This window comes from Cynocephalus volans, chromosome 15 (genome assembly GCF_027409185.1).
Source record: "Cynocephalus volans isolate mCynVol1 chromosome 15, mCynVol1.pri, whole genome shotgun sequence".
NCBI lineage: Eukaryota > Metazoa > Chordata > Mammalia > Dermoptera > Cynocephalidae > Cynocephalus > Cynocephalus volans.
Window position 1 is genome coordinate 6,002,339 of NC_084474.1, and position 16,240 is coordinate 6,018,578.

A 16,240-nucleotide genomic window follows, 5' to 3' on the forward strand; every position below is an offset into this window, starting at 1 on the left:
CTGCGGATGTGGGGCCCAGAGCAGGGACCCCAGTCTGGGCAGCAGGAAAGGGTGCAAGCACCTGCAGTGAACCAAGGACTTCTGTGACCTGGCAGCTGCCTCCCCCATGAGCCCCCAGAGTGCTAGCACAGCCCTGAAGCCTGTGAGAGGCTGAGAATTGTGCCTCTAGGTCATCAGGCAGCGCAAAAGAGTACATGCGTCTGGCTGGAGCGACCTCCCTTCGGTGAGGACCCAGACAGCAAGCACTCCCAATCTGCCTTTTCAGGAACACAAGCCCAAGCCCAAAAATCACCAGAGATTTTGAGGAAAGCTTCAAATATGAAAGGCAGAAACCAAAATAAATTACAGAGAAAGTGCCACTGTTAAAAACAGACCACAGAGGAAAAGAATTTCAAAAAATTATCATTCATCAGAAAGATAAGAGTAGATATTGCAGCCGTGAATTAAGGACTGAAGAAACACTCAGAGAACAAAAAAACTCATGAAAATAAAAAATATGGTGTTATCACTTAAAGGCAAGGGTTGGAAGATAAGGTTGAAGAGATTTCCCAGAAAACAGAGGCGAAAGGAAAAAATAAGAAAATTAGAAGGATAACCCAGAGGTCTGATATCCAAACACTACGATTCCAAAAAGAGAAAACTTAGAAAACTGAGGAAGAAATCGTCAACAAAATCACCCAGGATGGTATTCCAGAACTGGAAAATGAGTTAGCAGTGTGAGCCCACATGATGCCCAGGCAAGTGGATTAAAATAGATCTGCCCCAAAGGACACTTTTATGAAAATGCAGAAAACTGGTTTAAAAGAGAAGGCCCTAAGAGTATCCACAGAGAAAAGACCCAGGTTCTTAAAAAGGATCGACAAAGAGGGTGATGTGGGCCTCTTGCTCACATCTCTGCAGAGCAGGGATCCTGGGTGGCTCCCCCCATGGAAGTTGACAGCTGAACTGCCCACCAGGCACCAGGATCTCAAAACAAGCTTACCACTTGTGACCCCTCTTCTCAGCATCTGCTCAACCAAAAACAAGGAACCAACCAACTAAGGCAGAATAATCAGATCTGGGGGAGGTGAATGGACCCTCAAGATGAGGAGGGGACTCTAGATGACAGCTGAGCAGAGACCCAGGGCAAGCAGCCCAGAATGGGACAGGCCAGAGGCTTCAGGAGAGATTTCTTTAAGAACATGAAATATCTATAAGTTGTTACATTGTAAAAGACCACTGTATAACTCTGGGGAAATTTGGTGATAAATATGTAGAAATATAAGCATAATACCAAAGTAATTATTAATGCGCAGGAAAAAACATTCTTCAAGAAAAAAGAAAAAATCACAGTATTACTCATGGTTCAATCACAAATAATATTAGGTAGTCAAAATAAGAAAAAACACCAAGTATCAACGAAAGTAAACTATCACACAATTGAGCCAAAGGATGAGGGCACAGGTGTGTGTGCATGTGTGTGACAGACTGGCAAGGCAGAAAGGCCAATCCTCAGATGTCCCTCACGCGAAGCCAAGAGGTCATAACTAATACCGAAAGACAAAAAAGTAGCAATATAGAAATACTATGTGGAGATATGGAAGTAAATGCCAAAACTTAGCTAAAAGGGATTGTAAGAGGTTGCCTCTGGGATTCGGGAAATGTGTATGGAGGGTTATTGTTTCTTCTAACAAGCTTTCAAGAACTCCTTAAACTACAGGCATATATAACTCTGATATAAAAAATTAAAGGAAACTAAAATACAGAATTAGGGCTGTCCTATGAGCTCAGTTGGTTAGAGCGCAGCCTTGTAACACCAAGACCACAGGTTTGGATCCACATACCGGCCAGCCGCAAAAAAAAAAAAATGGTTGCAAAGTGATATTTTAACTAAACCACAATTTCAATTTTCAAACTGTATTTCCTTTCAATAATAAATAGTATCATAATATGTATTAATACATCATATTTTATGAGCCTCAAAATGCTCTCATTTAGGCAAGAAAGTATACACACCCCAAAGATGACAGTATATGAAATATTTTAAATCTATAAAGGTACATGGGCAGATTCAAATATATTAAATGAATTACAATAGATAGCTATTAGCATTCATTTAACCTACTTACTTCTATGACTGAGTTTTTCCAAAACCATACACAAACTCTGAAAGAAAGTGGTTTCAAATTAGTTTTTTCACCTCTAATGTTCTGGAATGTCACTAAATGAATGGATTGAGTCCAATTTATTTAATAGTTTTTTTGGAACACCCAAAAACAATGCTTTCAGCATGGTAAGTACACGAAGCTTTAGTGGGCTTACTCACAGGCTGTAAAGAAATGTGGTTGCAGGGCAGGTCATTTCAAGCATATCTCAGCAGTCTTACTTACTTTTCACTTTGCTGTCCACCTCATCCCCTGGAAGGCCCAGCCTGTGTTTCCCAAAATCAGGTCCCACTGATGTCAAGGGTGCCCTCTGTGACTTTTCACTTCTCTTGTGGGCAAATAGCAGGGAGGAAGACAGGGAATCAGACAATGAGGAGACCGTATAGTCCACCAGTGGGTCGATACTGCTCCCGGTCAGCCAATTAAACGAGCTTCTTCCCTCTGCAACACAGATGGTCAGGGCAGTTGCGTGCTCAGCACTGCATGCGGGGCAGTGAGGCCCACCATGACACACCAGCAGCACCTAACATTGGTGTTACAAGATTTCCACTGTGGTTACTCAAATGAGGCCTACTGCCAGAACCAACAGAACATGAAAAAATTATATGAAAGAAAAATGTTGAAATGTTTATATAAAACGATTAAGATATTTTACTCTACAATTTATACTTTGCTGATCAAAGGAAACAGTGAAACTGTATGAGAAAGAACAGTTTTAAAATTATAAACAAAAAAATTATAAACATAGTAAATGAATTTGGTTTAGCACTCCTTTGCTTTTGAGATAAGATATGTAAAATTTGATGTACTAAATGGATTTTTCTGGACAAAACAAAAACATACAGGTACTAAAACTTTCCCTGTTTTTTCCAGTCAGAAATAATCCTTTTCTCCTTTCTGTAAAAACTGTGGGTAGGATATATATATCATAAAATTTTACCTTTAAACTATTTTTAGGTGTATAGTTCAACAGCACTAAGTACATTCACACAGTTGTGCGGCCATCACCACCACCCATCTCCAGAACTCTTTCATCTTGCAAAACTGAAACTTCATAACTATCAAACAGTATCTCCCTATTTCCCCTCCCCCAGGCCTTGTCAACCATCATTCTACTTTCTGTCTCTATGGATTTGACTATTCTAGCAACTTCCATCCTTTTCTCGTTTGACTGACTCATCTTTCTTTGTGGTTCTTATCCCTTTTTGCTGTTACCACTTAACTTCCCTAACAGATGGTGAATATTCTTGCAATAGAAGCTCCTCCCACAGAGTGCCTTGTGCACAGCGGGAGAGCGTCAGAGTCGCTGGTTACCTGCAGTTTGTGTAGGTGTGAAATCATACTGCTGTTGGGTGGCCCTTATTTGCCCAGCCACCGGCACTCGCGTTGAGAGGGACCCTCCCTGGGTTTGGGTGTGGAGAGCACTCTGGAAGGCCTGGGTCTCAACAAACATCGGAGTGAGAACAGTACTTCGGAAACGCCAGTCAGAATCAATGGTACATTCCTGGATGTTAAGAAAGTTTCAAATGAAATAATGTTCTTTCTTTAGCAACACTGAAATACTTCTATTTAAAATCCAATGGTACCATCAGCATATTTCTCTGTGGGAAACAGCTGAAAAAGAATCTTTTATAATTTAAAAGTTTCAACTAAATAATTATTTGCCAACTAGAAAAACTAATTACTACTGGGGGAGAACACTAATTTTTTTTACTCCTTTACATTTTGTACTAAAAGGCTTTATGTCGTACTCAGGAATGGCACAACAACACAACCATGTCAAGTCAAGTGACTTGGCTCTGTGAAGTACTCTCATGCGCGGCGGCAAGGCCAGAGTCAGGCCCCACCTCCAGAGGCCCTGTCAACCTACAGATTTATAGATCGTCAGGACTGTTAAGGCTGCCATGAGAAGGTGTGAACTCAGCAACTTCCGAGTGGAGGGAGGAGTGAGGGGTGGAGGAGAAGGCATTTCTGGGACAGGAAATCTAAGTACAGGCTGAGAGGAGGAGAGCGAGCCTTCAGGACAGGTGGAGCACATGTGAATGTTCTAGAAAGGAATGTGTGAATATCCCAAGAATATAAGGCTGCCAGTTTAGTGCTATTAGAAAATCTTCATTAACTAACAAACTGGGAAAGCTTATAATATTCATTATTATTTCAGAGACAAGCACTTCACCTGAAATTCGCATTCTGACAGAGGATGCTCGAACATGGGGTTTGGATAATCTGGGCTCATGCTGGTCAGTTCAAGCAGAAAATTTGTTGCTAAACTTAAAAAGTGCACTTCTATCTTAGGAGAATACAAGGAATTTAGTGCCAACAATCGGTCCAAGGTATTTGAAGGTAACCTAGTTTCATGGCTCCAGAAATTTCGAATAATTAATCTGAAAAGCAAAGAGGAAAAAAGCATATTGCTAAAATATAGGCAAAAAAGAAAGAATATGCTACACATGATGTCATGCGAAGAAGGCACAGCTCTTCATCCATGTAAAACTTAGCAGAGAGGGTGGCCACGTTCAGAATCATATGAAGAGTATAATCTGAGTTATGAAAAATAACATGCATTATAGGAGAATATTCCAAAAATGTAATATATTTAACGAGAGGTAAGAAAGTGGGTGATTTTATTCTCTCATCTCTGTTCCCTGGAAAGTGTTCAAGGTTGAGTACACAATATTAACTGTTTTGAAGCTGAAAAAACATTTTAAGAAATTACATATAAGCCTTCATTGCCTTGCTAAAACAATTCATTCTCAAAAATTACTGCCATAAAACAGTCAAAACTTTGCTTAAAACCATATTAGGCTTTACAAATATATGAATGCTTGTGAAATTTTTAAAAGCTCAATGAATCTAAAATTGTAGCAGAATGGAAAAATCACATAAAAAGTTTGTGTCCCTCTTATATAATTAATGCTTGATAAGACAGCCATCTGACTGACTCAGGATGGGCATGTCAGAGGACCACAATCACCGTTTATACTTCCATCATGGTTTTCTCCTGTTTCTCAAACACTCGACTCAATACATATAGCATAATCTCCACTCTCTCTGTTAAATGGGACACAGGACCAGTTTCACCACAGACTCTCTTTTCATTCAAAACACTTCAACTCATTGCATTAGAAGAAGTGCTATGTCCACACTACTTTTTCAAGAGTTTTATTTTAAAGTAACTTGTTAAGATGTTAAAATCTTACTCTTCATTATTAAATGCAGGAGGCAGAGAAAATTCTAATACTGCAAATACATCACTAAAGCTGCTGAAAAACACACTACGCTAGTCTAGGAAGCAGTAGCCCTAAAACTCAACTACACTGGCCAAATTATTCCAGGAGGAGTACATACTGCAGCCCAAGGTTCTCATCGATCAGTCCTTGAATCAGCATATCTTTTGCCAACTTAAATATTTCCTGGGAGTCACCATCTGTTTGACTTTCTGGATCTCTGTTGGAGAAAATAATAAAATGACAAAACATTAACACTTTCATCTTGCTCTCTTATTCAACCCCCAAACACTGTCTAGAATTAAAGTAAAAAAGCTGCCTCTTCCCATGAGACTGTAACTCCCCAGTCACAGCAGAAACCCCTCATGGGTGTGTGTAGGCTGGGCACCCTCCCTGCATGCCTCGTGAGCCCATCATGGCTCCTGGCATGGGGAGGGGTGGCCGGTGCAGGTTACCCACAGGACGTTTGGCAGCCCTGCAATGCCAAAAGTGGTGGTGTCATGGCACTCCTGATGGATGAGGTGTCCTGACAGAGGTCACCTCCTTAACCTTGCCAGATCTTAAAAGGATAACTATGAAAACAAGTTTTATAAGTAGGTCACTAACACGCTTTGACCTCAACCAATCATTTCACTCTCTGAATACTTCTCACACCTATGAGAAATGAGTTAAAACAGGATACAATTCAATATACTAAAATAAAGTTGTTCTAACTATTAATCACATCGTAAAAGATGTTTTATTATGTTCCAGATTGCTAAAGGCACCAAATAATCCCTAAAAAAGTAATACAAACTGTCAATGTATAGCTTACCTGTAATTATCATAAATCCACATGAGAATATTATACATTTGTTCCCTACACGCTGGAGAAGGATGGGAAATGAATTCTACAACAGGGTTCAGAAGTTCTCGGAGTTCTACTGGTTTCAATTTTGCCATCATCTTATAAATTATATCCAAACACACTTTTTGTCTTTCATCATCTCTATAATAAGAGAAATTTTAAAAAATACACAAATTTAACAATTTTTATTATCGTACTTTCAAAGTATGACAGGCAACTTTTTTTTCTTGGTGGCTGGTTGGTTCAGGGATCTGAACCCATGACCTTGGTATTACAAGGTTGTGCTCTAACCAACAGAGCTAACCAGCCAGCCCAAACAGGCAACTTTTTCCTCTTTGTTTTGTTCTATATTCGAAATCTGTTATAATGAATAATACTATACTTATAAAAATTATTTTCCTAAAAATAATTATCACGGGCTAGGTTATTAAAAATAAACAAATTAATTAAACGTGCTACCCTGGATTGGATCTTGGAATAGAAAAAGGATGTTGGGAAAAAATGGAGAAAAAAATGTCTAGTTTAATTAACAGTAAAAAGTACTAGTGTTAATTTCTTAGTTTTGACAAAGTTACCATGATTACGTTAAGAAGGGAAAACTGAGTGAAGGGTCTATAGGAATTCTGTGTGTCTTTTTACTTTTCTGTAAATATAAAATTATTTCAAAATAAAAAGTTTGGCCGACCCCGTGGCTCACTCGGGAGAGTGTGGCGCTGGGAGCGCAGCAGCGCTCCCGCTGCGGGTTCGGATCCTGTATAGGGATGGCCGGTTCGCTCACTGGCTGAGTGCGGTCACAAAAAAGGACAAAAAAAAAAAAAAAGTTTATTCTAAAAAAAAACTGGTAATGGCAAAAAAAATAAGTTAACAATATAAAAAGTTTCAGATTTAAAAAAATGATTTCAAGTGCTACTTCACATGGCACATGGTGAGGTTAAGTGTAGCCTGGCAAACACCTATTCCCTTCTTTTGTGTATCTTTTACTCCTTAAAGCTTAATGTTGTACACACAGTAAGTGGATACTCAGAAACTCTGTTAGACATTAAAACACAATGGCATATATTCTTTGTTATTGGCACATTACACATTTATCAATAATTTATCACTCTTTAAAAATATGTACATAAATCAAGATTGGAAAAGATAGAGATAAATAAAGTAATGTAAGTGATCAGCAGCTTTCTCTTTTAACATTTACTTTTATTCTACATTGCAATTTTGAAAATAAATGAACATTTTTAACCCCTAACAGAAGGCTCTTACCTGGCAAACAGGTACAGAACTCAAAAACATGCATCTTAAATCTGTAGGGCCTGAGGCAATCCCATGGGTCACCTCCTTTGTCTATGGGTGAAATGCCCTTGCCTGAAGGGGTGTGGCCCTCCGGCGTGCCAGTCTGAGGGGCAAGGGCAGGCCTACCTCAGCACACACTTCAGTCTTACACTGTCTTTACCTTTTCTTCTCAGATTCAAAGTACACAAATATGCATTTCATGAAAACCCACAAGTTTTCCATGAATTGAAGGAGATGTATGAACAAATACACATTTTATGAGCCAGTGGGATCCAAGGGCGTGGGGCTAGTGTTCACTCACCTATGTCTCATGACCTGAACAAAGTCCTTGCTCTTTAGCTGGATATACAGGTCCATCATCACCTCTGCACGACAAAGCACCACCTCTAGGCAAAGTGTCTTCATCACCCCATGAAATTTCGGCAGCAGGAAGAACACGGCATTCATGAACCTGAGCGGTGGGAAGGACAGGTGAGAGGACAGCCACTGACCCTCCCGCCACAGGCGCCCTGACGGCCCCTACCTGTCAGCAAGAGGAGGGCAGCTCTTTGCCACTTTGTTCAAGCACACAATAAACTTGTCCTCCATAGTGTTCTGATGTTGCTTCAACTGCTTTACAACCAGTTCACACACGGACTCCTCCAGCACCTGAAAAATTAAATTTCTTCTCAAATACACAATGGGGAAAACCTACATTAAGTGCTGAAAATAAGATTTACCTTGAATATCTGAGTGAATGCTAGGGAAGTGTTCAATGTTATCAACTACAACAAATTTCACAGGTGAATGAGGACACTGGGAGTGCTGGAACACCCGCTGGTAGGCATAAACCACTGGTGGGCATGAACTGCTGGACACCCCAGGCTCCAGGTCCTCAAGCTCCTGTGTGCGAGTGAGCGAGACTGTGCTGTGAGCACCAAGGCATCTGGCTTGTGTCAAATGTAAGAGCAATGAAGATTAGTGTTTCCTTCTGACAGTGAAATACTGCCAATAAGCTAAACTAAAATTGGTGATAACACAGTTTAAGACACATCTTATGATGTTCAAGTCTCTGGTCAAATATCCACATAGACCAGAACTTTCAAGCAACTCTGTCTACACAGCAGCCCTATCACTGTCTACCTGTCCATATCCCGCCTTCTCTTCAACACGCATTACTACCTCCTGTTATATATTCCTTTGCATATCATCTGTCACCACTCCCCAAATACCACCTCCCTGTGGGCAGGGTCATGGTCTGTCTTGTTCCCTGCTGCATCCCCAGTGCCTAGAACCAACAAGTACGTCCTCGGCATAGGTTAGGACTCATAGCATCTACCGGGATGAAGTAAGGAAAATGTGCACTTCCTTCATTCATGGCTCATCTTCCTCACAGAGATCAGAAAAGGATGGTGAGCAACCTTTTCAAAAGCACTAAGATTTTTTTCAAAAGCACATAAGATGAATAGTTTTCCTATACTAACTTAATAGTATGAGGCTCTTTTAAGCTATGCTCAAGGGAAATCCTTCAGACAAAACCACAAATTTCAACGGCTTGAACCTCATGTAGAATATTTTATTACACTCCTGATTTGTAAGGTATGTCTTTTAAAAAAAATAACCCAATGACATGATGAAATGGTCATGACCTATCATGTGAAGACAGCAAGTTACAAACTAGTCTGGACAAGACAGCGGGCATGCACCCACACTGGTGAGCAAGCCACTTTGCAGGTGCCCAGAGCAGCTGAGTGGGGAGAACTGGGCCTCTCTTACTTATTTCTTTAGATTTTACTCTGTTTTCCAAGTTTCCACATTAAATTGCTACCACTTTCATATTCAGAAAAAAACTATGCAAAACAAAGGTATTTATTATTCTTACTACGTAGAAATTTAAGTAATGAGAGATTAAACCTGGGGATTTGCTGTAACTTGTTCCATCTGTGGTGAAAATGAATTTAAATTTTCATACATTTAAACCTAATATTTAGAGACATCAGAATCATGCAAGGTAACAAGGTGATTCTGAATTTTAAAAATTTAATTTACAAAAAGCTCTGATAATCCCTAAAATAAGCTATAAGTGAAGTGTGATCTTTCTACGGGGGTCTATTTCCCTGCATTATTTAATTTTATTTTAAATCCAAACAGATCTGTAATCGGTAAAATGGAAAAGGGTTCAACTTGCTGTGTTGGGTACCTTGGAGTCCACTCAGGACCATGTGGCTCCTAAGCCTCTCCTCATCCAGCCTGACAGCCACCATAGCCTCGACTCCACTCTGTCTTTTCTTTCTAGGAGCTGGCCCAGAGATACAAATTTGGGAATCATGACCATAAAGACAGTTTTTAAAGCCATGAGGCTGGAAGAGATGGGCAGGGGAACAGAGGAAGAGAAGACAACCAAAAGAGAGCTGTGGAGGTGGTAGGGGGAAAGCGCAGCTAAGTGAAGGGAAAAGCAATCACCAGAGAAGCAGGAAGAGAGCTAAGAGAGTGTCCTAGAGCAGTGACTGCCTGTGCCGTCCTGGACAACTGTGCCATAGAAAGACCCCAGGGGCTCTCGCAACATCTTATCTCAACACAATGCCTCTGCTGCATGAATGTCACTCTGCTACACCACTCTCAATTAAGTTACAACACGTGATCGCCATACATAAGCCCATGTAGTTATTCACCATCTCCAATGGTAAATTTTACTTAGAAGTACAGTATTCAGATATGAACGTGTACTGCAGTCAAACACTCAATTCGGGTCTTCTCACAACCCTGTGAGGTGGGCAGGGCACACAGACCAGGAAGGGTCCCCTGAGAAGTGCCCACTCCTGTTCAACAGCTGTATAAATGTCAAAAACTGGCTGTGGAGGATTTGATGAGGATAGCTTAGCCCTAATCACAGAAGCTATCTACCAGAATAATTTTCTCTAAAAGGAAATCCTGAGACTGAGTTCACAGGAATGAAAAAGCTGGTTAAATACTCTCATCCTGGGGCCGAACCCGGGGCTCACTTGGGAGAGTGCGGCACTGGGAGCACCGAGGCCACAGGTTCAGATCCTATATAGGGATGGCCGGTGTGCTCACTGGCTGAGTGCGGTGTGGGCAACACCAAGCCAAGGGTTCCGATCCCCTTACCGGTCACCAAAAAAAAAAAAAAAAAAAAAAAAAAACCTCTCATCCTGACTCTTAGGATAAAAAGTCAGTCACCAAACTTTAAATGTTCACCAAGTTCCCAGGTATTTAAAACATCATATATCCTCTCTTAAAAATTGAGCATTGTGTTTGGTATATGGTAGGAAAGAGAGTGCAATATTATTAAATGCAGATGCCTGCTTTGTTTCTAATAGCACACGGGAAGCACATGTAAGTATCAAGGGTCACAAATCAACATGGAAAAAGGAGGATTTAAAACTGCACAACACACTCACATTTTTTCTCTCAGTAACATATCGAAGAACAAGTCCCAGAACTTCTGCCGCTGCTGCATATACTTCTTTATGTTTTACAAAGGACATATTATTGACCAAAGCTTGAAAATATCTACAACAAATACAGAAAATAAATTTGCATAAAATAATCCATTCTGTTGTCTGACATAAAAATATAACAATTTTCTTCCTCATGTCATATTAATAGCACAAATTGAGAAATAGGAACATAAAACATAATGCAAATTACTTGTGTGAGTACATATATATGAACACATATTTCAGGGCTCTGACTTTACAACCAGACAGGTCCAGGAGAGTCCACTGTCCAGGCACAGAGCTGCTGCAGTCAGGGCATAATGCAATGCTGGATACTACAAAAATCACAGTTAAGGAAAGAGCTATCATCCAAGATTACGAAGCACTGACTCCCTTTCAAAAGCCACCTACTATGACAAGACACGGACAACAGCATGATGAGCAAGAGAAGGACGGGCGCTCACACACTGTGTAAGGAGCCTCTGCAGGGAGTGTCACAGTCAACTGTCAACCCTCATGGCGACTCTGTAAGGCTATTCCCGATGAGGAAACTAAAGCTCAAAAAAGTAACTTGTCTAAAAGTAAACAAGTCCTGCTATCTGGCACCGGAGGCTGGTGTGACTGGCACCAGGAGTCCCACATGAAGGGCCAGATGGAGGCAGTGAAACACCCCCACAGAGATGGGAGGCTCCAGGGGGCAGGCGGACACCCACAGAGTGACCACGGTGTGAGCACTGACTTGGAGCTCCACCACAGCAGGACGAGAGAGCACCTTTTTGTGATGTTCAAACCAACTTACAAAAGCCCCTTCCCTTCATATGCCACACCACTCCACCCTGAAAATGTGACCAGCATCTTTCAGGGCAGAACAGGGTCAGGCTGGAACAGAGCAGAGTAGAGGGACAGAGCAGCCAGCATCCAGGGACATCTTCCTCGCAGCGACCCTGCAACTAATCCTGTCGTAGAGGCTTTGTTACTTCCAGGGATAAAAGTTGAAAATGTCAGTTTAGAAAATAAAAAGAAAATACCTAAACACCTCTACTTGCCAACACATATATGGAAAAAATTACACTAATTTTTAAAAACCTACATTCATCATTTACTCCAGGCATATTTCTTCTTACAAATCCAACTTTCTAAATTTAGGTAGAAATGTTTTTAACATGGATTCTCGTTCTCAAATTTATGAAAACTGAACCATTCCCCATCTGTCAATCCAATTCAGATAGATTTTTGCCTAAAAAAAAGTATCAAAGCAAAAAACACCACTGTTACCTGATGCTGTCTATGCCACATGCTGGGTCGTAGGGAGGCAAGCCATTGGCCATTACAATGCCTAGTAACTGAATCCCTACTGCATTGTCTTTAGAACTAGGGTCCTTACTGGAAAACTTTTCAAATATTAACCTGAAACATAAGCATAAAGGAGAAAATAGGGATTGTCATATAATAAAATGAGAAGCAGGGAGACAAATAGATTTTTCTAAAGCTAATTTTCAGGGTAGGAAATATTTTTCTTCTCCCAAATCCAGCACCCCTTCTTGCTAACACCTGCTTGTTCACATCCAAGTTATTCTAGCTTTGTAACATAAGCAGTTTTATATTTCTTATATTCTGATTATCTCCCCAAATTCTCCATTAGCTGACAGTAAAGGAAGTTTCAGCACACCTCTGACCACACCTTAAAAGGGATCAAACAAAAGTCCTACTGTCCACTCCTGGGCTGGGGCAATGCAGAGTACTTCCCCTGCCCAGCATGGGGAAGCCAGAGGTGAGCTGAAGGACAGAGCAGGGACCGCTGGAGGGCACTGGTCCACCAGAGACACTGCCAGTCTCAAACTCTTGAGGTTGTGCTTTTATTAGTAGCAATACTACAGCCATATAAATGGACTCTATTTCAAATTATTTCCTCCTCCTATCATTTCATGTAATTATTTTTCATTGTAATCACCATTTACAACATGCTACATTTTAACCTAAATTTCTAAACAATATTGCAAGATCTAGTAAATGTATACCTGTAAGGGATGGATAAACAGTCCTTCCAGCATTCAACAAGGGTTTTTATAATTTCAAGGTTGTGTCTGAATACAGCTCTTTTTGGATGAAAGACATGTTTCATTAGGAAATGAAGCAGTCGATTTGCTAATACTTCATCTTTAGGGACCCCCTGAAAAGGCAGAGAAATTCTATATTAATATGCAGCATTCCATCCCGGAAAGGCATTTTTTCATCCAAAATTCCATTTATAAAATAAATCTAGCATTTTAACAAGAAGTCAGGCTCCTGGCTAAAACCATACATGTGATTTTCAGGGCTGATCACAGGCAACAACAAAGGCTTTCCCAGGCAGGTGTTGAGGCTGGGGGGAGGGCGGCCTCCACGGAGACTTGGGAGCTGCGGCCTCTGGAGGGAGCTGTGGTCAATGGCTTGGGCCCCTGGCCGGCCATATTCCTCGTATATCTGCATTCCCAGACTGGGGCCTCCTCCTAGGTCCCTTCATCTGAGGCTGTAGCTGAAGTCCTCTTCAGGACAGGAGGGGGAACCGTACTTTCCCCACTCTGACTCAGCACTCGGAGCTTTTTGACTCAGCCTTTCTCCCTCAGACCACATCCCACACCCTCACCACCAGATCGTAAAACTGCCGAAGGCCTTTGTTCCAGCTCAACAGTGAGACCCCATGTCTGTGCTGATCCTTGGCTAGTGCACTGTTCCACAGCAGAAAGTGGAACAAAGGGAGTCAGTGCTTTCTCCCTCCAGTTTTAGCCTCTTGCTTATGCTACTGTGGTGAGTGATGAAAGGATCCCCTGCTGCTCTCTTTTTGGTGTGCTGTTGCTTCAATCAGCTATTCCACCTGGCTACACACTGGGTCATAGGGAGGCCAGTCACTGGCCATTTATTATTAGACTAAGAAATCTAAATTTGGGTTACTGTGAAATAAACAAGATGGGCACATCCGGACACAAACACATGAAAAAGCTAGATGTACACACATTATGTCTAATAAGGACTGTTCCCATGACATCCTTATGTGAAAACTTCTGTACACTATCAGTGTTCATGGTTTAAATGAACAGGCAAAGCTCCACAAGCAAATCCATGTGGGTAGGTGCCACACATGTTTCAGTACAACAGTCAGTCATCTGGCAGTCACGTCCTTAGCAATCTCTACTGTTAGGGATTATACAGTCTACACTCTGGGAGAAAATAAACTGGCAAATAAATGCCAAAAAATCCAGGAATTCAGTCACAGCAGAAATCCTCAGAACCTCGCACAGGGGATCTGACATTTATTTTACACACAATTTTAATAAATCTGTTAGCTAGTTTCCAAGCTCCTAGCAAGTAAAAGCAACAAACAAAATAAAACAAATACCTGGCAGCTTAATATTAAAACCAAGGTCAGAGGAATTATCAAAAGCAGACAAAAGAAAACAAATCCAAAGCATTTAGTATACGAGCATCAGAGCAATATAACAACCAAAGCTGAACACAATGACTCTAAGTCACTAAGTGAGGTCCGAATTATCTGTTATATCCTCTGCAGGATTATCAGTAAAGAAATAATACATTACTACATAAAAGACATTATCAATCCTTACTGTAGGAGTAGCCACGCCTGTCCATGAAAGAACAGTAGCCACTATCTCAACCACCATGTAGTGAATTCCTTCTCCTCCATTGTTTTCAGAAACAGCCAGCTGCAGCAAGGGGCTAAGCCAGTACTTTGCATAAGGGCGAAAGACCTACAAGATAATTTAAAACTCAAATATCAAAGAACCGTTTTTAAATAACCAAAATTTTAATACAGGAATATATCCCCCATTAGCTAAAATTTTATATTATGACTTGACCTAAATCCAAAATAGATGTAAATCCAACAATTGCACTACTTAATTGGATTAGATCATCTTTTGAATAATCTTTTCACACAGACTCCTGAAAACAATTCAATGGATTTGGATTTGTTATTGATCTTTTCATTGCTTAACACCCTTTTGACACAATGATGCTCATAAGAATCAAAAAGTATTCTATATCGGGGCCGGCCCGTGGCTCACTCGGGAGAGTGTGGTGTGGATAACACCAAGGCCATGGGTTCGGATCCCATATAGGGATGGCTGGTTAGCTCACTGGTGAGCATGGCACTGACAACACCAAGTCAAGGGTTAAGAACCCCTTACCAGTCATCTTTAAAAAAAAAAAAAAAAGTATTCTATATCAACTGAATAATATGCATCTTGTAGAAAATTCTACTTTTATTTCAGTTAACTGCATAAGGCATAGAAAGAATGAGATTATAAACATTAGGTAGGTGCCTGTGGTTACATTTTTTTCATTTCTTCCTATATTGCACAAGTCATTCTGTTATAAACTTCACATTCTTAAGATCTCTGAAATCTAAATAAATTGGATCCGAATACTAAATTCCATTTTATTTATTTTAGAAATTACAGGAAAATGCCACTTTAATGAAAAAGGACAGATTAAAGATTATAACCCAAGCTGTCTACTTTCTCAACCTTTCTAACTTCTCTTTTTCAACTATAAATATTTGGAAAATATGGGGACTTATGTACTCTCACAGCTTAATCTGTTTGATCTCAAATCTTTTTTGATCATACATCTGTAAGAAAACAAAAAAATCTGAGCACACTCGACCATGTATGTCTATAGGCTTATTTATAAATTATAGATACGAACCTCTTTAGTATGTTACTGAACTACATGAAATACCTGAAGGTTGAAATTAAAAAAACTAAATCCAAATATTTCTTTTAAAAAAAATCCAAACATAAGTTCTATTCTTTTCCTCCATCAGACTATGACTGTCTAGAGCATTTCCTTTTGGGAACCAATGCCCTGACCACTCTGGGCTCTAGGTGGACACACAGCTCCAGGGATGTGTCTGGTGACATCTCAGAGGCCCCATACACTTGTGTGTGCAAATTTCCTTGTCAGCCGCCTACCCGCGCTCAGCCCCACCAAAAAATCATCCAAAAAAACAAACATCCAGCTACTTTTTGGTAGCACTTTAAGGAACATGAAGCTAGAACTCAAGTGTTACCCTGAGTGTTATGGATTAAACTGTGTCCCCCCAAAAGCCATTGAAGTCCTAATCCTGAGAATGTGACCTTATTTAGAGATATGGTCTTAACAGAGTTAATCAAGTTAAAGTGAAGGCATTAGGGTGGGCCTTAATCCAATATGATTGGTGTTTTCATTACAGAGGAAACTTGCACACAGGACCAGATGTGTGGGGGAAGATGACATGAAGACACAGGAAGAATGCTG

At 40.5% G+C, this 16,240-nt stretch overlaps 1 protein-coding gene across 1 annotated transcript in view; it reads right to left on the bottom strand.

The window, feature by feature from the left end:
- The window catches only part of PRKDC (protein kinase, DNA-activated, catalytic subunit), a 174,966-nt gene that overhangs the window by 54,340 nt on the left and 104,386 nt on the right, over window positions 1–16,240 (bottom strand). The window contains exons 49-59 of the mRNA XM_063079108.1: window positions 14,548–14,691; window positions 12,964–13,115; window positions 12,221–12,352; window positions 10,907–11,018; window positions 8,032–8,156; window positions 7,810–7,959; window positions 6,186–6,359; window positions 5,493–5,591; window positions 4,321–4,528; window positions 3,459–3,648; window positions 2,370–2,585 (exon numbers count right to left, since the gene is read on the bottom strand). Coding sequence (XP_062935178.1) covers window positions 2,370–2,585; window positions 3,459–3,648; window positions 4,321–4,528; window positions 5,493–5,591; window positions 6,186–6,359; window positions 7,810–7,959; window positions 8,032–8,156; window positions 10,907–11,018; window positions 12,221–12,352; window positions 12,964–13,115; window positions 14,548–14,691 — 1,702 coding nt within the window. The remainder of the gene's footprint in view (window positions 1–2,369; window positions 2,586–3,458; window positions 3,649–4,320; window positions 4,529–5,492; window positions 5,592–6,185; window positions 6,360–7,809; window positions 7,960–8,031; window positions 8,157–10,906; window positions 11,019–12,220; window positions 12,353–12,963; window positions 13,116–14,547; window positions 14,692–16,240) is intronic.